The following is a 27,290-nucleotide window of genomic DNA, read 5'->3' on the forward strand; positions in this document are numbered from 1 at the left end:
GCACACTAGGTGGCGCCAGAGCGCTCGGTCCCCAGTGAAAATGAGGGTGTTAACTCGGCTCCCGTGTCTGTTCCCTCTGGAGCTGGAGGGGCAGTGACGGTGTGCGCACACTAGGTGGCGCCAGAGCGCTCGGTCCCCAGAGCCTTCCTGTCCAACACCCTCACGGGATTGGGATTGATGAGCATGCCTGTGCCCAGCGTCCTCCTCTCTCTTATCAACACAAATCCAGCGTTTTAGGCAATCAGAGAGGCTGACAAGCAGAAAGTAGCTGGAAACTTGCCAAATATGTTTGTGATGCACCAGGAAGTTCAGAGGACCTGGTGAAAGCTCATGTTTTAGGAAAACATCACTGTTCCCAGTAGCCATGAGATCCTCATTCATAGTTTACAGGTATAACCTTTTCACTGTGTTATCATTTGTTCTTTTAAAAAAATTTTGTTTTAAGTTTTTTTAAAGATTTTATTTATTTGACAAAGAGAGGCATAGCGAGAGAGGGAACACAAGCAGGGGGAGTGGGAGAGAGAGAAGCAGACTCCCGCTGAGCAGGGAGCCCGATGTAGGGCTCGACCCCAGGACCTGGGATCATGACCTGAGACCAAGGCAGATGCTTAACGACTGAGCCACCCAGGCGCCCCGTCCTTTTTTTTTTTTTTTAAGCCTTTAATTCATACTGTAATTGTTGAGTATGTCCTTTTGAAATAGATGTGCATCAATGTGTATTATCTTTTCAAAAAGAAGGGAACATGTTTACGCTTGCAGCACTGCTGTCCCAGTAAGCCAGCCCGTACCCCAGTCTTGCCAGTTGCAGGGTTGAAAGATGTTGCTGCAGAGGATGAGGCATTTTCCTTTCCTAGCCTCCTTTTTTTGTTTGTTTCCCTTTGCCTCCGCCCTCCATCTAGTTTCTTTCCTTCATTAATTAACTATAAAGGAAGATGAAAGAAATTGTGGATATGATAGCACAGAAAAAGACATCTGAAAATGAAATCCACATGGCCAGAACCTTTCTTACGAGGATTCTGAGAAACTCCATGAGGTACAGTTCGGTTTTCAGTCCCTTTACTTCTGTGGTGTGATGAATTTGTCTGTTTTATGCTTCTGTTCATGGGGAAACTCCTGAAGTCAACACATTCCACATTTTGCAACCCAGATATTTTTCTTCATTGATTATGAGTTGTCAGAAGGTTTATGTTATAAATGCTTTTCAGATTTTTCTTTTTTTTTAAGATTCTATTTATTAGAGAGAGACCGAGCATGAGCAGGGGTTAGGGGCAGAGGGAGAAGCAGACTCCCTGCAGCGAGCCCTACCTGGGGCTCCATCCCAGGACCCTGAGATCATGACCTGAGCCAAAGGCAGATGCTTCACCGACTGAGCCACCCAGGCGCCCCTCAGATTTTTTAATATTGTTTATTATGTAATATCCTTGAATGTTTTTGCCTGCTTGAAAAATGTTTACTGTCTGTCAAGTACCTAATGAGGCTCCTTTTGAGTTCTTTCTGTGTTCTTGATGGGGCCGTAAGCTGTCCGGAGCGAGCAGGTTCTGTCCCGCACTGGAGAAGTGGAGAGTGGGAGAACCAGGTGGGTGGGTCTCCTCCTCACGCCGCAGCCTCCTCTTGGGGGCTCTGGAACATTTTCGTGGCAGCTCTGCGGATTTCCGACTAAAATTCCCCTCTCACACCCAAGCAGTGCAGCCAAAACACTAAGGCCCCGTGGGGTGGTGGGGACCGTGTGCACTAGGAGCCCAGGCCGAGGCTGCGGACGACGTTCAGGAGCCCTGGCAGGAGTGGGCTGCAGCCTGTTGGTCGAGGGCATCACGTTCCAGTAATGAGGACCCTTAGCTGACTTCGCAGACACTCTGAGAGGCTGGGAGGAATGAATACGCATCTAGTAGCCTTAGTTCATGTCCAGATGTCTGTGTTTACTTAGGTAAGTGAGTAAATAGAAGCGCTCTACACTGTGTGACCCCGCTGAGCTGGGCACTCACTGAGCTGCTCTCCAGTGCGTTCTCTTTTCCGCAAGGAGGCCAAGGGCTGTGTGCACAGCTGTGCTGAAACAAGAAAGACAGAAGAGTCTGTCTGGGGTCCTGCTGGTGTCTGAGGGGACAATAAGATTCATTTACTATCACGAATAAATTTTGAAGAATAAGGGTTAATTCACATTTTGAAGCCCGTGATTCTCGTTCTGCATTAGGGTGAGTTCTGCGTTAATAAAAATCTAAAAAACTATGTTCACGTCCAGATACAGTGGGAAGCACCCTGGAAGCGATGCTCTAAATCATGCAGAAGTCGCCGTGACTTATTTCCACGTTGCACTCCTGTCTTGGCACGGAGTTGTCCTTTGTTTGAAGTCCCTGAGTCGTCTGCGTTCTTTTTCAGGAAGAATGAGGTGACCTGGAGGCCTCACTCCTGGCATGCCACCAAGTTCTCCGATAGCCACCCTGAGTCGTCAGCATCGCCGTTCCCCTCCGCCAGCGCCTGCCCCTCTTGGCACAGCCGACACCATGCCAGGTAGGCCCTGGTTTCCCCCCGGGATGGACAGGGTTCAACGGTGTTCATGACTTCCCAGCCCTGCCATGATAGCACCTTTCTCCACTTCAGGATGATTTTGTTTTTCTGATGAGGAAAAGCCACTAACACCATTACTGGTAAAACTCTCTAAATTTTTCAGAGTAGGTAGGTGTCCAACCCTTGAAAACAAAAACTGAAATACCAAGAGCAAGGATGAGCAAGTGTGCTTTCTCATTATGTCACTTAATAAATCAGGAGCCTAGGGACTTTGCTTTTTGGGCTGAATCCCTTTGGGCCAGCTGAGTTGGTGTTTCTGACTGGAGTGGAACAGCTGCCATGCCACCCACGTGCCCACAGCCACCACCATTCTTTTGAGACTTTTATGCATAGATTGGAAGGCAGGAGCTACTTATGGGTTCGGCAAATACATTTCACAGAGGCTGCCAGACGGTTCTGCTAAGCATCAGCACCCTCTCCCCGACCCCCAGGGCTCTCCTGTGGCGGGGGGTATAGAGGAAACCAAGGCTTCCCAGCCCACATGCCAGGGTGGCATCCAGCCTTGAGGGCCCGGGGGTGGCTTCCCACTGAGCGTGAGACCAAGGTGATGGGAGTTGTAGGTCAGTGGAAGAAGGGGGAGTTCTGGTCGACCTGACGGCCACATTTCAGAGTCAGAAGTGCTAATGTATCAGACAGGCGTGCGGCAGCCCCACGGCAGTGTTGGCTTGAGGAGGCTCCTGCTAGTCGTACATCACCTTGGGTCAGTGGCCAGTGTCCTCACAAGTCTCCCATTAAAAGGATGACGGTAGCAACAAGTAGTGTGGGTTTAGGTATGTGCAGGTGCGTGTATGAGTGCATACATGTATCTGTGCCCACTTAACGATTTCTGCACGTGTGTGTGAATGTGTGTGCACATGCACTTGAATGTATGTGTGTTTCTGAGTGTGCACGTGTGTCCATTCTGTAAATGAATTTGTGCCAGTGTGTATGGAGTATGTAACCATCTCAAAATCAATTCTTTAAAAAAAGATTTATCTGTTTGAGAGAGAGAGTGAGCGCGAAAGCGTGCGCATGCGCACAAGTCGGGGGCAGAAGGAGAGAGAGAATGTCAAGCAGGTTCTACGTTGAGCGCAGAGCCCGACGTGGGGCCCGATCCCAGGACCCTGAGATCTTGAGCTGAAACCAAGAGTCGGACGCTTAACCAACTGAGACACCCAGGCGCCCCTCAAAATCTATTTTGATTGTTAGTAAATACTGGTCTGCTGTAAAATTATGAAGTACTTTTATGAAGGAAATACATCTCAAATACATTACCTACTTAAAGTGACAAGACATGGTGGTATTTGGAGTCCAGAGTATTTTTGAGAAACCACAGATTCTCAGCTGAGTACTAAAACTTAAGTGAAAAGTGAGCCTTTTGGGGCTCCAGAGTGGCTCAGTCGGTTGGGCGGCTGCCTTCGGCTCAGGTCGTGATCCCAGGGTCCTGGGATCGATCTCCGCGTCGGGCTTCCTGCTCAGCGGGAGCCTGCTTCTCGCTCTCCTCCCTGCTTGTGCTCTCTCTCGCTATCACTGTCTCTGTCTGTCTCTCTCTCAAATAAATAAATAAAATCTTAAAAAAAAAGCCTTTTATTTCATTATTGAAATGACTTAATGTAATAGGATTTCCATTAAGCCCATTTGATGCTTTCTTGATTAAAGAAGCACATATGCTGCCCAAATCTGTGTGGAAACAGTGCTTAGCATGATTCATATCTGCTTGGACTTAAGATCTCATGGATAAATCACCTCCAGAGCACTGGTGGGAGGATGGAGCGGAACGTGTTCCACTTTTGAGAAGGGCACCTGCTGTGACCTTCCGGGGAAGGGTATGAAACCCAAGCAGTCCCCTCCTTTCAGGAAAATTTCACTGTCCCCAGTAGCCATGAGATCATCAGAGCATAGAGGTATAACCCTTTTCCCTGTGTTTTCATTTGTCCTTTTTTTTTTTTAAGCGTGATTTAGCCAGTTCAGTCTCCTTGCTCTGCTGACACGGTTTTCTTTCTCATCCTGGTTCTCCCCGAACCTAAAGTAGCAACAGTTGTGGGTAGTAGTTTTGTTTTTTGTTTTTTACCTTGAAGCACGAAGTTTCCAGCTTCATTGAACTTTAATGAAAGCATTTTCAACGTGTCTGGATAAAGAGCTTAGCCACTGAAAGCCATTAACCTCCTATATACACTATTACTACCCCGTAGAATACTGGATTCCTTAATGAACGTATCATCCAGCTTGTAACAATAAACCTGATTCTGTATTTCCTCCTCTTAGGCCCCGTCCTACTTGTGAACCTGTATTTTTGGCATTCGGGTATAGCTCTGATGAACTCTGTCAGGCATAATTAGTCCCCTGCGCCCAGCAGTGTTTGGTTTTGCTGAGAAAGCCTGTCGCTGGAGTTCTTTATCACATAATGCATCGACTGAGGGGTGGAAGGAGCTGTTGGCACTTTATTATTTAGGTGTGGAAAAGTCACATTATGCCTGGACTTCCATTTTTATTTGTTTATTTTTTATTGTTAAGATTTTATTTATTTATCAGAGTGAGAGAGCACAAGCAGGGGGAGCAGCAGAGGGAGAGAGAGAAGCAGGCTCCCCGCTGAGCAGGGAGCCCGATGCAGGACTCGATCCCAAGGTCCTGGGATCGTGATGTGAGCCGAAGGCAGCTGCTAAACCGACTGAGCCACCCAGGCGCCCCTGGACTTCCCCTTTTAATGTGAAAGTTGTTGTCATTTGGTTGGTTCTTCTTTGTTAGTCGTCCAGACAAGAACCCTTTCATACGCTCAACCTTGGGGTCCACAAACCTGCTCTGTAAAGGGCCACGTAGGAAATATTTTAGGCTCCGTGGGCCCGCGTCTGTTGCAGGTCCCCAGCTCAGAAACAGTCACAAACTGTGTACACGAATGACCACGACTGGGTCCCGGTCACACTTTACCTGTGAGCAGTGAGATTTGAATTTCTTGTCATTTTCATGGGTCACAGAATGGTCTTTTGATCCATGTCCCCCCAACCATTTAAGTGTCTAACACCTGTTGTCACGGGCTGTGGTCTGCCAGCCACCATACTTAGTGACAGAGGAGGAAAGCGTTCACATAGGCATTTCCTGCTGGTGACCGCTGTGGCCTTCGGCACCCCGAGGGCAGGACTCTATGGCTAGTGTGTGAAGGCATCTGTCTGGGGAAAGAGCATCAAGCGAGTCAGGCTGGGTCTCTTCAGCCTCTTGTCAGAGTTGCCCTTTAAAGTGCTATGCAGGGGCCCCTGGGTGGCTCAGTCGTTAAGCGTCTGCCTTCGGCTCAGGTCAGGATCCCGGGGTCCTGGGATCGAGCCCCGCGTCAGGGTCTCTGCTCACCAGAGAACCTGCTTCTCCCTCTGCCTGCCTCTCCCCCTGCTTGTGCACTGTCTCTCTCTCTCTCTGTCTTTCCCTGTCAAATAAATAAAATCTTTAAAAAATAAAAATTAAAAAAAAATAATAAAATGCTGGGCAAAGGTCACACGTCAGGTCCTGTGACACTGTCCTGGGAAGAGTTCTGGGCGTCTGGATGTTTCTGTGCAGGGCCAGCTGCATTCATAGCACTGCTGTCCTCATTTTCCCCTTCGCTGTTCCTCGATTCTAAAGCAGACTCTTCCCTGTGGTCCTTCCTCCCTAGCTCTTCATCTCATGACCTGTCGGGCACATGGGAGCACTCGAATCTGCAGCGTACCTCTGACCATTTTAGCTCGCTCGGGAGCGTCGACAGCCTGGACCAGCCTTCCCAGCCCTGCCCCTCCGGACGCCTGTCCGCCGCCAAGTCCAACAGCAGCATCGACCACCTGGGCGGCCAGAGCAAGCGGGACTCAGCTTACGGCTCATTCTCCACCGGCTGCAGCACGCCTGACCACATGTTGCCCAAGGCCGATGCCTCCTCTGCAGAGAACATCCTCTACAAAGTGGGCCTGTGGGAGGCCTCCAAGCCGGACAGCAGCCGGCAGGGCCAGGCTGCCAGCGATCCTCAGGGCCTGGAGGAGAGGCTCGGGTCTTTCCCGGCCCGGGTCCCCCGTGACAGCAGCAGAAGCCCCAGGCCAGAGGACAGTGCGGAGGCCAAGCTGGCCACCTCCGGGAGGTCAAATTTTGGGCCCGTCTGGTATGTTCCTGATAAGAAAAAAGCACCTTCGTCCCCTCCTCCGCCCCCTCCCCCGCTCCGCAGTGACAGCTTCGCGGCCACCAAGAGCCACGAGAAGGCCCAGGGCCCTCCATCCTCAGAGGTGGCCAGCGTGCAGCACTTTCTGGGCCTGAGCCGCGCCCAGCCTCGCAGTGACTGGAGAGCAGAAGCCGCCGACCAGCCGTGGAGGCTGGCGCGTCCCAGCAGCGGGAGAAGAGCCGGGAGCTCAGGCTGCGCACCGGACGTCCCCCTGGACGGCGGGGTGCTGCCCTCTGAGCACAGGGCGGGCGGCCCCCCAGGGGCCCCCGGCCGGCTGCAGGCCTCTCTGTCCAGCACGGATGTGCGTTTCCCGCAGCCCCCCTACGGCTGCCAGCACCCCCACCACGACCGTGCTGAGAGCCCCTTCTGTCACGGGGGCCCCACGGCCGCCACGTCGCTGAGGGAGCAGCCCCGCGTGGCCATCCCCGTGGGCCGCCAGGAGCCGTCTGCTGACCGTCTCCAGGACGACAGCCCCGCTCAGGTCAGGTGGCCCGGTGCCACCAACCAGAAGGGAGACAGCGGTGGGCAGGGCCGCTACTACTGTGTGGCGAGCAGACAGTGCCCTCAGGAGAGCACACCGGCGGCGCCACTCCACGAGCGGTCCTGGCGTCCTGACGTGGCTCCAGGCGCCCACGAGTCCCCCACCCCACAGCCGCCGGGCCAGGAACCCCGCTGTTCCCTGCCGCAGCACGAGCAGGCCCTGGGCCCCCACGAGAGAGCCCGGGCGGACCCGCTGGACCGAGGAGCAGAGGGCCGCCCCGCAGGAAGCGAGGACCCACCACGAGCCAGCCACATGGAGAAAAGTGGCCTGAAGAAGACGGCAGATGGCTTCACGTGGGCCGAGGGAGAGAGCGGCAAGATCTCTCGTCACAAGACGCCCATGTTGCACTCACTGACCCAGGAGGGGACGCGCCGGCCCGAGAATGGCCCAGATGCGGGTACGGAGAGGCCGCCACCGTTTGACGCCCAGGTGGGCAAAGCGACACGGAGGAGCGACCGGTTTGCCACCACCCTGAGGAACGAGATCCAGATGCGACGAGCCAAGCTGCAGAAAAGCAAAAGCACGGTGACGCTGACTGGGGCGGGGGAAGCCGAGGAAGAGGCCGTCGGCTGGAGGGCGGAGCACGGAGGTGCCACCAGCCCCACCCCAGAAGGGTCCTTCACGGGCACCTACAGAGACCACGTGAAGGAGGCCCAGGCCCGGGTCCTGCGGGCCACGTCGTTTAAGCGCCGTGATTTAGACCCCAGCCCAGCTGATCATTATGCAGGGCCAGAGCAGCGGGCTGAGGACCACAGCACAGATCTGGACCCCGTCCCCCGTGTCTGGGAGGGGGGCCTGGCCAAGCCGCCCCCGTCTGGAGCGGCCGTGCCGCACGTTCCCCGCATTGGAGGCCGGAAACGGTTCACGCTGGAGCAGAAACTGAAATCCTACTCTGAACCGGAGAAAATGAACGAGGTGGGGCTCTCAGGGGATGATCGCCCTCACCAGCGCCCTGGGACGTCCGAGGAGACCGTGGGCACGTTCGCCGACAGGTGGAAGTTCTTTGAGGAAACGAGCAAACCCGTTCACCAGAGACCTGGCCAGAGGCCAGCACTCTGTGCATTCCCTAAGGAGAAGCTGGAGAGGCTGCCGACAGCGGGCCATGGGTACGAGAGCGCACAGCCTTGGTTCCAGAAGAGGGCCCGCACTACCTCCTTTGGAGAAAACCCCAGTGGGCGCAGAAAAGCGGGGAAGGTAGGAAAGCTGGAACCGCCTGAGAGGCTTGGGACCTTTGCGGAGTATCAAGCCTCTTGGCGGGAACAGAGGACCGCTCTTGAAGCCAGGAGTTCCGGGAGGTATCACTCAGCCGACGACATCTTGGACGCGGGTCTGGAGCAGCACGAGAGGCCGCAGTACATTCATGGAAGGTCCCGGTCGTCGCCGTCCACAGACCTGTACACACAGGTAAGCCTGGTGCCGCAAGCAAGGACAAAGCTGCCCCCCCACCTGCTGTCTTACAGCACATAGAGGAGGCCCCCCAAAGGAGAATGGCCCGACGTCAGTGTGACTTGTGTCCAGCTGTTTGAGCACCTACGTGCTCCAGCTCTTGCAGCGTGTGAAAGGTCCCTGGGGACAGACCGGTACATGCGTGGCCGCTGAAGTGCCGTCCCTGCTTGCGTATCTCGAGTCCCCAGCCGCCGCCTCATCTCTTGCTTCAGCTGACTTTCCCTGTGATTAGCGTGCCCAAGCCTTAACACCAAGCCAAGAATTTGGGGGGAGCTCTAGAAAATGGCAGGTTCTCCTCTGAAAGGGAAGGCGGTACTTTCTGTAAAGGGGTAAGACAGCGTATGATAGCCAGTCTTCAAACCTTGAGGCCATTTACAGTTTTTAGTATTTGTTCTTTAAGGTCTTGGGTTTTGTTTTTTTCAAATATTCTTAGACATTGCTCCAGGGCAAACGTAATCTAACGTGCAATGCATTAAACCGTTGCATTTTTTATAAGGTACTGATGGTAAAAGTTGGCTTTAAGCTTTCTTCTAGAAAAGCAGACTATTCGTGGCGATACTCAAAGTCGACTGCCACGAGTCAGGCCCCCTCTCTCTGCCTCTTAAACCCGCCTTTATATGTTTCAAAGAAAATGCTTAACAGCGAGAGATGCGGTTTCTTTTCAAAAGAACCAGTAGCGGGTTCAGGACACCAGTCAGTACACTTGTGTACGGAGAGCTGCCTGTTTGTTCGTGGCGTCCTGCTGCCAACAGGCCTGCACGTGCCGCACGTGCGGCTGTGTGTCGTGGCCATGGCCGTGGCCCAGCCCGTGGCCCGCGCAGCATGACAGAACTCCACGCTTGCTCGGTCAGGAGAGAAGAATCCCAGACCCTGACCAGTCCTCGGGCTTGAGGCTTCGCCATAGTGAGTTACCACCGGCTGTATGTGGGTTGGTTTTTGTTTTGCTTTGGCTTTGGCCGGCTGTGTCCCATGGCCCTGCAGGCCTCACTGGCCATCTGCTAAGCTGCCCGGAACAGAAGCAGACCTACGGTCTAGTTCATTTGTTTGGTAGGCCGGTTTGGAGAGCTGAGCTCGCCAGGCCCGTGGCCGAGCGTCAGGACGAGACAGCAATTGCCTCCGTGGTCCGGGCCGCAGGGCAAACCCACAATGAGGGAGTTCGTAATAATAGATGTCTCAGAGAAGGCGGCTTGATGACTTGGTGTCTCACTGTGTCGCTCTTGGCAGGAAGCTGCCATCGAACCCCAGCGGCAAGTGGGGGACCCTGGCGAGCACAGAGAACTTTCCTGCGCAGTCTGGGCCGAGGAGGGACATCCCCGCCCGAGGTAGGTGAATTTTGGATTGGGGGTTGCTAAGAAGACATCTCGGGGGTGGCCTTCTTGATGGAGGGTGAATGCTCGGTGAACGTGATGGGGCGTCTGTTTTTTGCCAAACCCAGAGTGGCGGTTAGTGGCCGCAGCGAGCCGCGTGGCCCGGTGCAGACGGCGCCGTGCGCGTTGAGCTGAGCCCGCGGGCCTGCAGCACAGGCAGGAGCACCCTCTCCAGGGCGGCGACGCCTCCGAATGCCATCGTGGCGTGTTTCCGTGCTTCAGGCTGCTGTGTTTTCTGCACAGTAGGTTCTTTCTGTTGAGAAAATGGGAAGTCCAGTGTCGTGTGCTTGAATGAAGTGCTTTATCCAGAATGTTCGAATGAAGGGACCGAGTACACAGCTGGGCTGCTGGGGCATGGTCTCCGCGTCGGACTTGCCTGGAAGGATTGTCAGTCAGGAAGGAATGGAGCCAGCCTTTCTAAATTGGGCTTATTTTGAGCATGAAAATAGAAATCAGTTGTGTGGGCTCCTCAAGAGGATCGGAGCGTGTGAGAGAATCGTGGATGGCAGCAGCATATTACCGTGCTATATGCCGTCGTTCTAGAATGGGACCAGTGTAGCTGTTTAGCTGTAGTGCGGATGGAATTTAGATTAAGTACGTAGGTAGGTAGACAGATAGACAGTGTCATCTCGCCCTTGATATGCATGAGGAGGGAGGGAGAGAAAAGCATAGACTATTGTAGGACCTGTGGTATCACCTTATTTTAAAAGGACTGATAGAAGCGTGGAAATAAATGTACACGGTTGGGTAAGTGAATGCAGATTTTTCTGTCGCTTTGAGAATCTCTGGTGATCGGTGTGATATTTAGATTTAAACACTTAACCTCATAAGGTTCTGTTTCAGAAATAACCAATTTAAATGTTTGCTTTTAAGGGCCTTCTGTAATGGGGTCTTATTTCATTGGGCTAAAAACTTGAGGGCTGTTAGCCTTATGCAACAGAATCCAATCTTTACGTGGCTCTGAGGGGACAAGAGTGGCATTTTGTGTAGGAGGTCCCTGCCATGCACGGTTTGCATGGCTGAAACCAAGAATCCCTGGCTAAGGAGGAACGGCCGATGAATAATACACCTACAAGAACGCAGCCGTTTCTGAGAAACACAATTAGAGCTTTTACTCCGAGAGACTCTGGGTGAGTCCCGGCCCGGCACCAGCTGAAATCTTCTCTCGCAGCCCACTCCCGGGCTCTGCTGCCGTCACGGGGGTGCTCAGAGCTCGCTGCGCTCCTGCCCTAGGCACGGCACTTCCACTGCAGGGGACTTAGCCCGTCTGCTGTGAGCGGAGTCCTAATGAATAGTTATAATGTACGCTGTGTGTGTGGGGGGGGAGGGGGCGTAAATGGCACTGTCAATAGTGAGAGGGTCAAGAAGAACAGCAGGAGGGACCACAGGCTTCCTTTATCATAGCACACTGCACCACCACTCCGAAGAAATTAGTTCCAGAGCCTTCTGCTTTTGCGCTGCAGAGCCGGCGATTTTCAGAACTGTGTGAGCATTCAGAGAGTGGCAAGACTCCACGAAATGCCAGAACAGGAACATGGAAAAGCCATTTTCAGCTTTTTTCAGAGAATGTTTATTTTCTGAAGTATCAGTAAGAAATAGTGTACTTAAAACATTAAATCTGGGAATAAAAGAAATGAAAATTCAGGTCAAGTACTGTCTTTTTGCTCACCAAAACCAAAATCCTGAAATGCAAAGATTTAAAGACGCCTAATGTTTTGCATAAATTTAAAACAATATAAACATGTGTATAAAAAATATGAGGGGCGCCTGGATGGCTCGGTCGTTAAGCGTCTGCCTTCGGCTCAGGTCATGATCCCAGGGTCCTGGGATCGAGCCCCGAATCGGGCTCCCTGCTCAGCAGGAAGCCTGCTTCTCCCTCTCCCATTCCCCTGCTTGTGTTCCCTCTCTCGTTGTCTCTCTCTCTCTGTCAAACAAATAAATAAAATTTAAAAAATTAATAAAAATTAATAAAATTAATAAAAATTTAAAAAAATTAAAAAAATATATGAATTACTGGGGCTCCTAGTCAGCTCAGTCAGTAGAGCGTGTGACTCTTGATCTTGGGGTTGTGAGTTCGAGCCCCACGTTAGACAGAGATTACTTAAAAATAAAATCTTAAAAAAAAAAAAGGAATTACGGATCTGATAACTGGTGTGGGGTAGTGAATGTTTTCCATTGTATTCTGTTGAGACAACATAATAGCAACAAGATAAGAGTTACTTGTTCATTCAAATCACATTGAGAACATTTTTGTGAGGTTCAAGATTCTGTCCTATAGAAAGATATATAGGACAAAGGTTCTGCTCCCAAAGGACCTGACAGTATAGGTGGGAAGGAGAGACACCAGTACTTACCATAGAAGTGATGACACATAATTAGAATTTTTGTAAGAAATAATGTGGTGCTTCAGAATCTTGGAGGAAAGAGGATGAGGAGACTTCTGGCTGAGTCATAGGGGAGACAGGTGGTGTTTGAGCTGAAAGAAACCCAAAGCCAGGAGAGCAGATTTCATTGCACTTGCTTACGTCTAGCTTTTCCTGTGGCGAGCAGCCCCCTTTACCCACCCCGACTGGCTTCACCCCCTAGTTTCTCCTGTTCTCAGAGGTTTTGCACCAGCTCTCCGAGCTCAGTCATTGTGACCGACAGGAGTCTGCTTCCTGCAAATGCTCTCCCCCACTCACTGGGGTACCTCATAAGCTGGATGTAGCAGCTTGCTCGGGCTGTCCTAACCAAATACCACAGACTGGGTGACATCGACAATAGAAATTTATTTTCCCAGTCTTGAAGCCCAAGCCCAAGATCAAGGGGTCAGCGGGTTTGGTTTCTCCCAGGCCTTCTCTTCACGTCTTGCACATTAGCCACCTCCTCCCCGTGTCCCCACGTGGTCTTCCCTTTGTGTGTCTCTGCCTAGTCTCTTGTAAGAACACCACTGAGACTGGATTAGGATTCACCCTGATGACTTCATTTCACCTTACTTACCTCTTTAAAAACCCTATCTCCAAATAGTCACATTCTGAGGTCCTGGGGGTTCAGACTTCAACTTACAAGTTTTGGGGTATACAATGACTCCATAACCCTGGGAGAAATGTCCTTTCTGCCTTATACCTTGTAGCCAAGGCTGTCAGCTGCCTCAGTGCTCTCAGGAAGTATATCCCGTCATCGAGCTGATGGAGCCACAGCTGATGTGGGAGCATTTAAAATAAAAGGGAGAGGGAGGCTGCCATCCTTGAGTGTGGCTGGTGAAGAGAGGAATTCGGCAAAACCTCTCCGAAGGGTGTCTTGGGGTTCAGTTACATGAAGCCTTGCTGTTGCAGGCACCTTGTGATTCAGTGATGCCACTTTTAAGAGTTGACCTTCCGAGTGTATGCCCGTGTGGAGGCATTCTCCCCAGAGGAGGTGGGTGACTCTGACGCTCACCTGGGAGATGTGTCTGTGGACCCTTCCCTGCTTCTCACGCACCCACGCCCATGCTGCCTGCTGGTCTCCCTGCCTGGATGGCTGCTAGTGCCTCTGAACAGAATGGAGATGGAAATCCTGTCTTTGCCGCTCCAGCACCCCCCTTGCAGGGGCTCTGATCTGAGTCAGTTCCCCTGGTCACCTTGCTGCACAAGCCAAAGCCCACCTCCCCAGTGCAGCACATTGCTCTCTGAGGGGCTCTGCTTTGACTCTCTGGGATCAAGTTCTCGCCGCCTTTGTCCAAGCTTTCATCATCTCCAGCCTGGGCCATGGCTGCTACCTCCTTGCTGGTCTCGGAGTATAAACTAAATAATAACTGGCCCCATTCCCAAACCATGCAATGGCTTCTGGTTGCACTTGGAATAAAGTGCAAGCTCCTGACCATGACCTGCAAGGCCCTGTGTGGCCGCCTTTTTTGTGGAGCATCCTTTGTCACTCTCTTTTCCCATCCAGGCTCGGGACTTATTGCTACCTTTCTATCCCTTGAACAAGCCAAGTTCGTCTCTCCCTCAGGGCCTTGATGCTTATTACAAGGCTGTTCTTGGAACACCACAAGCCTACCTCAGGACATCTACCTAGCAAATGGCAATGGGGCGTTCATGCTCAGCTTGGGGAAGGCACCCTGTGTAAGCACAGTGACTGAAAGATGGATGGACCAGTTGTCGGGTGGATGAATGGATAGAGGAGTGGGTGGTGGGTAGATAAATAGATGGGTAGGTAGATGGATAAACAGGGTGGACTGGTAGATGAATGGATGGGTACCTGCCAACAGCCCTTGCTTCAGTCCTTGGTTATGATGAATAATGATCCAGTGGTACACTCTGTGTGCTGAAATTTTATTTAAGATTTTAGTTTACACAGTAGCAATTGAAATGGGCTTGTCTTTCTATCCTGGCATAACTTTGAGAATCAAGACATAAACATCTCAAAATAGATTTGGTAGTGGACTTGTTTTCCGGTATCATGTTTTAAAGCTTGCGAGAAAGCTAAGTTGTGCTGTGGCCAATTATTGCTCTCAAATTTGAGAGTTCAATGAGTACTGTGTTCGGGGAGGCTCTGGAGACCAAGGGAGAGACGAGATCTGGGGGTGGAGCACGGTGGCTGTGGGCGCTGGCAGGTTCCATCCTCCTAGCTGCCTTGCAGCCATTTCCGCCCGCGCCTTTAGGAGCTGCTGCCAATGGGCTGGCGCTGACCTGCAGGCTTGTATCTTGTTGGGACAGATGAGCGAGGAGGACGAGAGTGAGAATATACTCTGAATCCCAACAACAGCTGTAGAATTGAATCCGTATGAAATCGAGCTCGTTAGGGAAAATGTGCTTCAATATAAAATTCATAAACAAGCCAAACCCACCTGGGGGTCACCTTCCTGTACGTTCTCCCTGAGAGGTGGCTTGGCGTACAGAGGTTAATACAGAGACTGACTTCTCGGTTACTAGACAAGCTTCTTACAATAGATTTCAAAGTGAGAGAGATTACCCAGCCAAACTCTAGTGCTCATTTGTGGCTTTCGGGAAGACATTTGCTTTTCCTGGCCCTCAATTAGCTAAGGGGCAATTGAAGCTTTCCATTCTGAACTGCTCCGCTGGGAAATTACGAAGCCCATGCTGGGATAACGAGGCTACACCCCAGCTTGGCCGTTTTCCAGGGCGGAGCCAGCATCGGGCAGAGCCAGCAAGGGGCGTAGCTTCCCCTCTGGGCGGTGGTCTTTGTGCTGGCGGACTTGCCTCGGTCCTCCCTCCTGGAAAGGAGAGAGGGCGCCGCAGGAAAATTGCTGCCGGGGCTGGGGGCTGGGGGGGGTGTAACTCCAGTTCCTCCCCGCAGGTATAGCCACGTGGCTTTGGGAGCCGCGGAGTCGGGACTGGAGCGCGACCACACATTTGCTTCCTTGCTGGTCTGGCCTGGGGACTTCACGTTATTTGGAAGGAAGCGTGGCGAGGCCAGCGTGTGTGGGTTACAGGGTTTGGGGCTGGGGGGGGAAGAGAGGGAGAGCCGGAGCCAGGACTGGGGGAAGAGGCGTGCCGAAGGAGGGCAGGCGGCACTCCCTGCGCCCAGTGCTGAGCGGAGGCCCGCGGGGACGGAAGGAGACGCAGACGGACCCGCAAACCCGACTTCCGGGTTCCGGGTTCCGGGTTCCGGGTCCCGGCTCCCGGGTTCCGGGTTCCGGGCGGGGGAGCGAAGCCTTCCGCGAGCTGCGGGCGGAAGGCACCCTCCGCCTTCCAGCGGCCGGAACTGAGGGGCTCACGTCACTTCCGGTGCGCCCCCGGGGCGACCGTGCAGCTCCGTGGGGAGCTGCGCCTGCGCCCTTGCTGGCCACGGAGCCGGCCGGCCACGGCCTCCGCTTCCCAGAGGGAGAGTCCTGTGCGGCTGTCCTGATGCAGTAACCCTCTGCTCTTTTACCCTTTTGTCTCTCCTGTCCACTTGACAGCTCTCTTCAGAGCTCAGGCCCTTGTCGGCTGGCCTTGGTTGAATTTGCACAAAGGTGCTCATCAGCGTTTTTGCCTTTCTCCAGAAATCCATTTAAACACACCGAGTCTCATCTCCTCTCAGTCTTTCCAGCCGTGCTTCTCCCTCCTAGGCTGTGTTGGAGGGCTGAGATGGCCTGGGAAGCACCCATTCAGACGGCCATACAGATTTAAATGCTCCTTACATTAACGCTGTTCATACTGTCAAAGGCTTTGGCGAAGTCCGCTCTGCCTGCTTTGGAGATAATCTCTGTTGCCTTTTAACTTCTGTAGGCTCTTCTGGTTGATTGTCTAGTTAAGGTGCTTCGCCTCTTGACTCCAGAACCAAGCTGTGAAGTGTCAGGTCTCCAGTTCCTGGTTCTACTGCGGCCGAATGTGGCCCTCGACTGAGTCTGTATTAAGTTGGCTTTCCTAACATTAATGGATGAAGCCAAATGTCTTAATCAGACCTGAGTGATTAACCCATGTTAGAAATATACGCACATCTCGGGGTCCCTGAGTGGAAGGGTCGGTTAAGCTTCCGACTCTGGATTTCAGCTCAGGGCGTGATTTCAGGGTGGTGAGAGCCAGCTCCCCCTGGGCTCACGCTCAGTGTGGAGTCCGCTTGAGATTCTCTCTCCCTCTGCCCCTCCTGCTTATGCTCTTTCTCTCTCTCTTTCAAATAAATAAATAAATCTCGGAAAGAATAGAAAAGAAATATATGTACATCTCATCCGTGAACTGTGAACATTGGCTTTTAGTTCCCTCCCTTGCAGAATACAGCTTGTGAGAGGGCATGATAGTGTTCTTGTAGGATGGTAACATGACTAAGCATCGTGCAGGAGTGGGCATTCTAGAATACTGGTAGACTGAAAACTTGCTTCAGAGAGAAGAGCAAGGTTTGGGCAAGCAAGGTCATCAGGGAACATGCAGTAGGTGGCTGAGTCCATGCATTCCTTCTACAGCTGCCTACCCCCAAGGCCACCTTCAGTAGCACTCGTTTTTAGGAACTTTGGAAAGGAGGCACCTTTGTTTGGGGCCGGGGAAGGCAGCTTAATTGCAGCAAGTTTTTCCTTTGCTCTTTTTCCTTTGTTGGCCTTTTATTTTTCTATTAGAACTCTGAAATATTGTGTGTGCCGAAGACCACCCGGGAATGTCAGGCCCACCGATGCTGAGCTCCCTCACAAGATGACTGTGAGGACTGGACAGCCATCTGGTTCTCCGTTCCACCTCCTTCCCCTTCAGACCCACAGGCTTGTAGATATCTCTACATAGGGCCACAGTGGCTGGTCTTTGTCTCTGAGGTCACTCTAAATTACTTGCCTTTTTTTTTACATGTAAGATTCCCATAACCTAAAATTTACTATTTGAATGTGTATCATTTAGTGACATTTAGTACATTCATGTTATGCAGCCATCACCACTGTCTAGTTCCAGAACATTTTGTCACCCCAAAAGAAAACCACCTACCCACTGAGCAGTCACTCTTGAACTGGGTTTACTTTCTTTACCTTGAAAGATAACTTGAAGTGATCCACTTTCTGCAGGAAGAGTATGTCTTATCCAAATATAATTGCCATCAGTTGGATGTGAGATGGGTACTTGGATGTCAGAACTCATTTCCTACAGACTCAGTATGTTAAGTGGTTGTCAGATTCTTGCAGCTAGTCTCAAATCAGTTTAACTCATAAATTTGCTGACGGTCCACACATTTGAATTAAAAAAAAGAAAATCGGGGGCACCTGGGTGGCTCAGTCGTTAAGCGTCTACCTTCGGCTCAGGTCATGGTCCCAGGGTCCTGGGATTGAGTCCCGCATCGGGCTCCCTGCTCAGCAGGAAGCCTGCTTCTCCCTCTCCCACTCCCGCTGCTTGTGTTCCCTCTCTCGCTGTGTCTCTCTCTGTCAAATAAATAAATTAAAAAAAAAAAAAGAAAACCGGTCTGCAAGCCACCTGTTTCTCTTAAGCAATCTAAAGTGCATCCAAATATTTCTAAGTATGTGTTAAACCTGCACATCCCCCAAGAATTCATAGAAGACAACACAGAGCCAGGAGCATGCTTTTATGTCTGTGCCCCCACCCCCATCCCTAGCAGCCCTCTTTCCTCCCACTCCCAATACAGAAATCATCACCACCTCCACCAGAATTCGGAGGAAAGAAAGGCGAAGGAGGAAGACAAGCATGCATAGTGACAGTGTGGTAGCCTGAAAAGTATATCTAGTTCAAGTTTTCTCAAACAGCGTTTGGAGCATATCCTTGGGAATATGCATGTTCTCCTTGTGAGTGTAATTTTCTTTGTTTCCATATTAACCCTTAAGTTCATAACAGGATATTCTGCATGGTGTGCACAACCACACCTGGTATGTGTGGAAGTGTCTCATTGCCAGTGCTAATAAAATAACTGTCCCTGGCTGGGAGGAAAGAGTCTGTCTACATTCTCATGCAAACCAAGCTCTGTCTCTAGACGAGGGAAAAGACAGCCAGGTGCCAGGCCCTCAGAGCTCTGTGTTCTGTCTGTCAAAAGTGATGGGTGAAATGAGTCCTTCTGTGACATCTGGGAAACCGTAGTAGCTGAGATCTGGGACCACAGGAGAAACAGCTCATTCCCAGCAAAGTCCCGTCATTTGTCTCATTAAACATTTGCTTTATGGTTTTGTTCTCATATAATTGTAAATTTGTTTTGTATTTCCTAGCCTAAGAGCTATGAAAATAAAGAAAATGAAATGTTTTATATTTAGACGTATTTCACAATTCAGTAAAAAAGCCATACACTGCGTGTTTCCATATGTAGGCAGAATCTATAGAGACAGAAAGTAGATTCATTTGCCAGGAATTAAGGGTTGGGGGGAATGGGAATGACTTGCTAGAGTAGGTATGGAGTTTCTTTTGGGGGTGATGAAAATATTCTGGAATTAGATAGTACTGATGGTTGCATAACTCTGTGAATATACTAAAAACTACTGAATTGTATACTTTCATAGAGTAAATTTTATGGCATGTAGACCTTACCAATTTTTAAAAATCTGTCAACACTGGAATGCCACAAGAAAAAAAGTCAATTTAAGATGAGTCTGTGCATTACTCAGGTGTGAGCAATGCGGCAGCAGCTCTGAGGTCGACAAAGTTTATAAAGGGTCAGACAGTGAATATTCTTGGCTTCGGGGGACAGTCTGTTCATGTTGTGATGACTCAACTCTTGTAGCATGGAGGCAGCCATGAACAGTACGAATGGGAGTATGTGTAGCTGTGCTCCGGGAAAACTTGCCAGCCCTTGGGTTTGGTCAAGGGATGGCTGTGCGTGAGTGTACTTTCAGGGATGGGAATGTGGGACCTGGCTGGCAGTCTGTCTAGACATTTCAGAGAGACTTTTTTTATGATTCTCTTGCAAGAATGAGATCCATTTCTCTTGTCTTCATTTTACTTGTCTTTTTTGAACTTCAAGAGTTTACATTGTCCACCCAAATAGAGGTGGCCCTGGCTCCTTCACAGCGTGGAAGTAGAGGTGAGTGCAGGATGCTCTAATCATGGGCTCCTTTGTGATGTTCTGCCTTGCAGTGATGGCGATGGGTAGGGAGGGCACCCCCAGACCCTAAAGACTGGCATGCCACGTTAGGTGAAGTGACTCAGGAAGGGCTTAAGGCTTCACCAAGACTGCCCGAGAGGCTAGGGGGAAGAGTTCTTCTGGAATGTAGGTGCTAGGGTGCTTGTCTTGTTCTGTTCCCTTTCTATTTGTGGAATTCTTCAAGCGCACAAATGTTCCGTGTCAAAGACAGGGATACGTATGCATTTTATTACAAGTATTCATAATGTAAAAATCTCACAAGCATTAACATAGCACAAGCTATGAAAAGACGTGAGTGTCCTAGACACCCTGGTAATTATGCGTCGCTCTAGTAAACATGGATGTATGAAAACCCAAATTATAAATCCTAGTGTTATAAAAGTGCTTTCTCTTTGGAAATAATTCATTGAGGGCATTCTTTAAAAAGTCCTCAAGCACAACCAGCATGAAGATCTTGTTTTCCAGTACCCTTTTGTAATCAAAGCAACCAGTGCTCCTGGCAGGGAGTGGCTGGGTTTAGGCTGGGGCAGGGAATACACAGAATGAGCCTGGAACATCTTGTAGTGCCAAAAAGTAAGGAAGAACTAAACCAAACAAGCCCAGTAACAATAAGGATATGTCAAAGGGACACAGGAGCCAACTTAAAGAGCTTCCTATGACCAGAGTTGGAACAATTGAAACAATGAAATAAAGGAGTGTTAGATTGTAACCCAGTATATAAAGTAAATATTCCTGAGTCCATACTGATATACGTAAGTGATTGAATAAATAAGTGGAGAGAGAAAAGACAGAAAAATTCCAGATAATCTATGTAGATCTTCTGCCTTCCAGGAGGTGGAGCAGAACTCCTGGCTCCTTAAATATGGGCTGTATATGGGTAACCTCCTTCCAAAGAGGGCAGGATGGCAAGGTGGAGGGAGAGAAGGAGCTTATGATGGAGAAACTGACATACGCTAACCCCTGCCAGGTGACGCACGGAGATTAGTTGTATTGACAGCATGACCCTTGAGATCCTATGAGAATGGCACTTTTTACCTTTGTGATCTTCTGCAAAATCCATAACCATAATCATGACAAAAACATCAGACAAATCCCAGTTGAGAGACATTCTACAAAATGCCTGAACAGTACTCCTCAAAATTGTCAAGGGCATCAAGAAGGAGGAAATTCTGGGAAGCTGTTACTTAGGGGAATCCAAGGAGACGTGACAACTAAAGATAATGTACCCTGGACAGAACAGAAAAAGGACATTAAGTAAAAAAGGAATCTGAATCAAGTGTGGGCTTCAGTTAATATTAATGTCCCCAGATTGGCTCATTAATTATAACAAATGTTACTATACTAACGTAAGATGTTAACTGTCGGGGAGACCAGGTATTGGAGATACCAGAACTCTCTTATTGTCGTATTTTTTCTGTAAATCTAAGAGCATTCTAAAATGAAGTTTTTATTTAAAATTGTAATTTTTTTTAAGATTTTATTTTTAAATAATCTCTACAGCCAATGTGGGACTTGAACTCAGAACCGCAAGATCAAGAGTCGCATGCTCTACTGACTGAGCCAGCCAGGCGCCCCTAAAACCATATTCCTTTTTTTTTTTTCTAAGATTTTAAAAAATTTTTTCATGTATTTGTCAGAGAGAGAGAGAGAGAGCACAAGCAGGGGGAGCTGCAGGCAGAGGGAGAGGGAGAAGTCCAATGCGGAACTCAATCCCAGGACTCTGGGATCATGACCTGAGCCGAAGGCAGACGCTTAACCGACTGAGCCACCCAGGTGTCCCTAAAATCATATTCTTATAATGCATTTTGAGTTACTCAGTTTGTAAATATTAGGAACATACCTTTTGAGCAGTGAGTATGGCAAAATATCTAATCAGCTACCAGATTCTTACTAGATAGGTGTTATGTGGATGGCCGTGCACCCTGCACTGAGTGTTAAGGTCATGGACATGGCCTGGGGCAGATGGTTACCCTCTCTTAGGAATAGGATCGTGTCCTTGGTAAAACAATGGGTGGAGATGAGAAGTCGTAGGAAGAATGTAAGCTTTGGGGTTGAAGACACAGGTTCAAATTCTCATGCTCCTTTTCAGTGTGATTGCTTCAGGTCACCTAAGTTAATAACCTCATGTCCCTGGATGATGAGATATCCATAGCAACCTTCCTTGCAAACTTATTTAAACGCTGACTGGATATAACATTAATGCATAGGCACAGTGCTTAAGATCAAGCAGGTGTGGAAAAAAGGGAAAAGTCACTCTTACAAATAGAGCAGTAATCCGGGACATACTGCAGAGTAGCATGTGTTACTTGGTTAAATGAGCAAGACTCGGAAATCGTGAATTCAGAAGGGGTTGACAGAAGCAGGTTGAAAAGAGAAAACCAATTCTAAAGGGTAAGCACAAGACCGGGGAGGGCTTGGGGCTCTCGGTATGGGAAGGGGCTGTTAGGAAGGAGGGTGCTTTCTGTATGGGAGTGGCACTGAGGTCTTGGGCTGCTTTAGGAAGGGAGGTGGAGGGCAGGGACTTTAAATACGGATCATTGTGAAATGACAGGCTGGTAAGTCACAGTCAGCCTGTGACTTCTTTGTCTTCCTCACTGAATGCTTTGCACACAGTAAAACTTCCGGAAATACTTTGTTAGTTGTTTGCTGGATTACGTTCCTAATGAGTGTGTAATAAACCCAAGAGTACAGATGGAATACAGATAGATATAAATTAGGCTATTCGGTGGGATTTTTTTCTTTCGTTGTTCCATCTGATTTTGTAATGGTTGAGTTGAACTGTGTATCACACATACTATGTGGTTAGCATAGCTAAATAGATAAAGCTAAGTAAAATATGTTCAGTGGGCTTTCCTGTGTTTCCCCCTTTTAAATTATAAGGAGGAAGACACCCAAGGCTTTTGGGGTTTTAAAAAGGGCAAGTCTTTGGGGGTCTAAGCTTCGAAGCCTTGGGAATGTTCCCCCTGAGGTCAGGAGGAGTTGTTGGAGTCCCGGAGGTTAGAGTTGATAGAGCCTGCGTGAACTTGTCCTTCCCGAGGCAGCAGGCACAGACAGGCCAGCTGTGCTGAGCATGGCTTTGAGACTCCTCCGTGCTGGAGGCAGCTAGAGCTGGGGGCTGCGGCAGAGCGCGGCTGCCGGTCCCTGGAGGAAGCGCACCGCTGTGTTCACGGCCCACCGCGCAGACGGCAGCGAGCAGGGAGCAGACGCAGGGAGCAGGGAGCCGGTAAGAGCCTCCCGCATTTCTTCTGAAGGCAGCTCACCCGGGATGGGACTGTTTGCTAGCCTTTGTACTTACGAGTGTTTCTTTTGTTCTCCTGTCTTTAATAGCAGGTTGTCAGCTCACAGTGCAGTGGCTAAGATATGGGGAGATCCGCAAACATCTCCCTTGTTTATTGTTCTGCCTGAAAATGAAAAATAATGCAAACTGGGGTGCAGATCCCAGCTCGAGCTCTGCATGCATGCACGTATGTGTGCAGGCACGCTACGCATGTGCTGCGTGTGTGCTGAGAGATACGTGCAAATTTTGCAGCTTTGGTCTCTGCAGTTGGCTAAAAGTGCATTGAAACTAGAAGGCAGTGCCTTTCAGTACTGTGTTCCGGGCTGCAAGCCATCGTGCCGGTGTGACCGGCAGCCTTGGCATGTGGGAGCCTTGCCCCGCGTGAGATCCACAGACCTCTCTGCCTTCCCTGCGGAAGGCCAGCGTTGCACAAAGACCCGGGTTGCTTGTCTGGCCTTTTCTTTTTTCCATGCCAGTAAGAAATCAGTATTTTCATGACTGAGACCCTGAATGCAAATATTGAAAGGAAATGGTGAGTCAGCCACTTGGAAGTGGGGGGGTGGGGGGAAGCAGCAATATCAGGTGTGCATGTTGAGTCATGAAAAGATGCTCTGTGGGTAAATTCACACATAGCCTGCTTGCTAATTGCAGTGAAAACATCACAGTGGAGAAAATGGAATCAGTGTGGTTCTCAGTATTTTCCAGTTCTTAGATTTTGCCCTCGGGTATGGTTGTGACCGTTTAGAGACATCTCTTTACAGGTCTTACCATACGTATGCTAGGGATCTTTTTTTTATATTTTGCATTGTGAAAGAAACATTTGTGGCCGTGTTTCTAAATGATTGAAATGCCTTCACTGTACTGACGGAGGCTTTTGTGTGTGGAGGGAGGATGCCATCTTCAGAGAAATTGCTGCATATATATGTGTGTATGTGAACACATGGACACACCTGCCTCTGCTGTTTGGGTCTGCATTTACTGACTCACATGGGTAGGAGTTACCTTAAAATGCATGTTTTAGCGGTCATGCTGTTGAGAAGGAAAAAGGAAAGGCAGTTTGAAGAAAGATTTTCAGAAATCTACCTGGCAGCATTTATAACTAAATAATTAAAGAGCCTTACACATCAAAGACTTACAGAAAGAATGAATGAAACATGTCACATAAAATATCTGAAAATTTGGTACAGATTGGCTGGCTGGCTGGCTGGCATATTTTCCTTGCGAAGCAGAATCTTTGAGGGGGTATTGTGTAAATATTCTTTATGATTGTGTTGCAGAAAAGTGTTCCACAGATGGTAGAAAGAGGTACATCTCTACACTTGTGTTTTGTCATGCATGGTGGAAAAAACATTGTCTGTCTGTCTCTCTCACATGAACACGCACACCCCTCAAGGAAAAAATTTGCAGGGTATTCTCAGAGATGCATGAACAGAATGCACGCAGAAACAATTTTTTTAGAAGAGTACTAGAAATAACCGTATACGTTGGTATTAACCATACGGGTTGTATTAGGCGTCAGTTGCCCAGCTGGAGTGACGTGACCCTGGTAAGTGTATACTTGCTGCTCCTTGTTTTGCATGGACTGGTTGTTTCTCCAAAGTCCACCTTTGCTTTTCAGAGGTATATTGGGAAGCTAATATGTCATGTGGCCTTTAGCATGCATTTGTTTTACTTTTAATGCCTTTAATTCTTTGCCTCTTCTGTGCATTAAAATTTAAGAAGAGCAAGGTGGGGAAGTAGCAGAAACAAGAGCTGCTGTTTTTTGTCCCCTGGATCAACCTATCTTTCCCTGGTTAGCGGACACTTGTGCTTTCTAGCTGGCTTTTCCTAGATAATCAGGTCCTTCGTGGGAGGCTTGTACACATAGCTGGATGTCTGAAGAGATCCTAGAGTTACTTAGTTTTTTGCTTTAAAAAAAAAAAGAAACATTTGCAAAATCCCTTCTGTTAATTCTTAAAGTTCACAAAGCATTCTCTCTCTCTCTCTCTCTCTGTCTGACACACGCACACACACACACACACACACACATACATATCTTGGGCCTAACCACACTGTATACCGTGTTCGTTCTACAGTAAACTGGGCCTTAAGTGACTGGATTCACACAGCCAGTTCATAGAGAGCCCTTGTATGCAGTATGGCTGGTTTTTAACCTGGTGGGTTCCTGCTGATTCATACCTCCCACCTCTGATATTGAGAAGGTCCTACAGGTAAGTATGGGCTGAGTGGAAATCGGGGCACACGTTGCCAAACCTAGTCTCTTACTAACTTTTGCGGCCCATATCCAGTGTGCTGATGGTGCAAGTGAGAAGGAATCGCCATGCGGCCTCCCAAGGGGGTGTGTAGTAGAGATCCCCTCACCAAACGGAGAGACTGGGGACGTGTGTCCCAAGCCTGTGTGGGTATAATTTGCAGGTCACCCAACCTTTCTTTCTTTTTTTTAAAGATTTTATTTATTTATTCATGAGAGAGAGAGAGAGGGGGGGGCAGAGGGAGAAGCAGGCTCCCAAGGAGCAGGGAGCCCGATGCGGGATTCGATCCCAGGACCCTGGGATCATGACCTGAGCTGAAGGCAGACGCTTAACCATCTGAGCCACCCAGGCGTCCCTCACCCAACCTTTCTGACCCTCGATTCCTTTGTCCATAAAAGAAGGAGTTTAGAGTCACTGGCTTCTAAGGTCTCTTTAAGCCGTAACAGCTTTTCCTTCTCAGGGAGAGAAGCCAGGGACTTGAATTCCCCTTAAGATCACCTTCCGGGCCCGTAGGTCGCATTGCCTGAGTCCTGTACTGCCAACATTCGTGTGGAAGAAGACATAGAAATATGGAGGAGACACACACGTGTGTGATACCTTTGAGATCCACTCACAGCTAGGGGAGCTCCTGTCAGCAGCCCACGGTGCGAGCGGGCAGCCTCTGCCGATGGCAGCACCCCGCACGGCTAAACCCGCCTCGGGGCTGGGTGCGGACGCCCCATAGAGTCAGCGGCTAGCAAACGGAGCGCCCTGGGGTGTCCCCTGCTTCATGTGTGTGACAAAGTCTAGCCAGTGGGCCCTTAAACATACTCCGAGGCCATGAAAGGTTAGAATAACGGGAAGCGCTCGGAAGGTGTTTAACCTCATACACGTGCATGCGTGTGCATGTACGTGTGTATCGTGTATATATGTGCAATGCCTATGCACTCACATGTGAGACGTTTTATAAAGGAATACAATCTGTAAGGTCAACTTTCATGCACAACAAATATATCTAAAGCCTATTGAGTAAATCACGCATTTCCAAATATGGTTCAGCCGAGTAACAATAATTAGACAGTCTCAAGTGTGGGATTTTCAGAATTTTGGGTCACATGCAGTTGTGGTAGGAGGAAGACAACTGAAGCAAACGATTTTCTCTTAAATTATGGGGGGAATATACTATTCTAACTAAATTTTCATCTTTTACCAAGTTAATTACCCCACATTCAAAATGGCTCCTTATTTTATAAGCTTCACGTATGTTTCTGAGAGTCAGGATTTTTACTGATTTGAGGATACAGCTTCCTTAGTTGTGTATACAGTTTTTTTTTTCTTTTAAAGATTTCATTCATCTATTTGAGAGAGAGAGCGAGAGAGAGAGCACAGGCAGGGGAACAGCAGAGGGAGAGGGAGAAGCAGGCTCCCCGCTCAGCAGGGAGCGTGACTCAGGGCTCAATCCCAGGACCCTAGGATCATGACCTGAGCCAAAGGCAGCCGCTTAATCGACTGAGCCACCCAGGCGACCCTACAGTTTTTTTTTTTTTTTAAAGATTTTATTTATTCATTTGAGACACAGAGATACAGAGAGAGAGAGAGAGAGCATGAGCAGGGAGAGAGGCAGAGGGAGAGGGAGAAGCAGGCTCCTCGCTGAGCCAGGAGCCCGATGTGGGGCTCGATCCCAGGACCCTGGGATCACGACCTGAGCTGAAGGCAGACGCTTAACCATCTGAGCCACCCAGGCGCCCCGACCCTACAGTTTTTTTTAAAAGGACGTGTTATTTTAAAACCTGCTTTACTAACTAAAACATTCTTAGTAAAAATAGAGGGAAGTTCTGTGTACGATGCATGGCATTCTAAGATATGAGTGGCCAGTAGAGGTCCTGTGGACTTTTCGGGTTGTCTCCAGTCTTTCACAGTTATAGGTAATACTGCAGCAATCATCTTGTAGTGAAATATTCATGTTCTGGCAGGCTGATTTCCTTAGGATTAAATTCTAGATCTGGAATCATAAGGCAGGCTTTTGGGAAATATGCCCAAGATGCCTTCCATGACGTATGTACTCTTTATGCCCGACCACCTAACAGCCTAGGACAATCTTGCCTTTCCCAAAACTTTGTCCATATTGGACATTTAAAAAAATTCTGACTCGATAGGCAAAAAAGATCATCCGTCCTTCCTTCCTTCCTTCCTTCCTTCTTTCCTTCCTTCCTTCTTTCCTTCCTTCCTTCCTTCCTTCCTTCCTTCCTTCCTTCCTTCCTTC

The 27,290-nt window shown here is 49.4% G+C and overlaps 1 protein-coding gene across 6 annotated transcripts in view; it reads left to right on the forward strand.

Annotated features, from left to right (window-relative positions):
* The window catches only part of SHROOM2 (shroom family member 2), a 133,357-nt gene that overhangs the window by 75,756 nt on the left and 30,311 nt on the right, over positions 1-27,290 (forward strand). For 3 of the 6 annotated variants that reach the window (XM_032391117.1, XM_032391116.1, XM_032391114.1), the window contains 3 exons: positions 2,374-2,505; positions 6,179-8,654; positions 9,921-10,018. In XM_032391117.1, coding sequence (XP_032247008.1) covers positions 2,374-2,505; positions 6,179-8,654; positions 9,921-10,018 — 2,706 coding nt within the window. Of the gene's footprint in view, positions 1-2,373; positions 2,506-6,178; positions 8,655-9,920; positions 10,019-22,349; positions 22,743-22,774; positions 23,329-27,290 lie in introns of those variants that run through there. The other 3 variants (XM_032391119.1, XM_032391120.1, XM_032391118.1) reach the window with 3 other exon arrangements.

Source organism: Phoca vitulina, unplaced genomic scaffold (assembly GCF_004348235.1).
Source record: "Phoca vitulina isolate PV1807 unplaced genomic scaffold, GSC_HSeal_1.0 scaffold60, whole genome shotgun sequence".
Taxonomy (NCBI): Eukaryota; Metazoa; Chordata; class Mammalia; order Carnivora; family Phocidae; genus Phoca; species Phoca vitulina.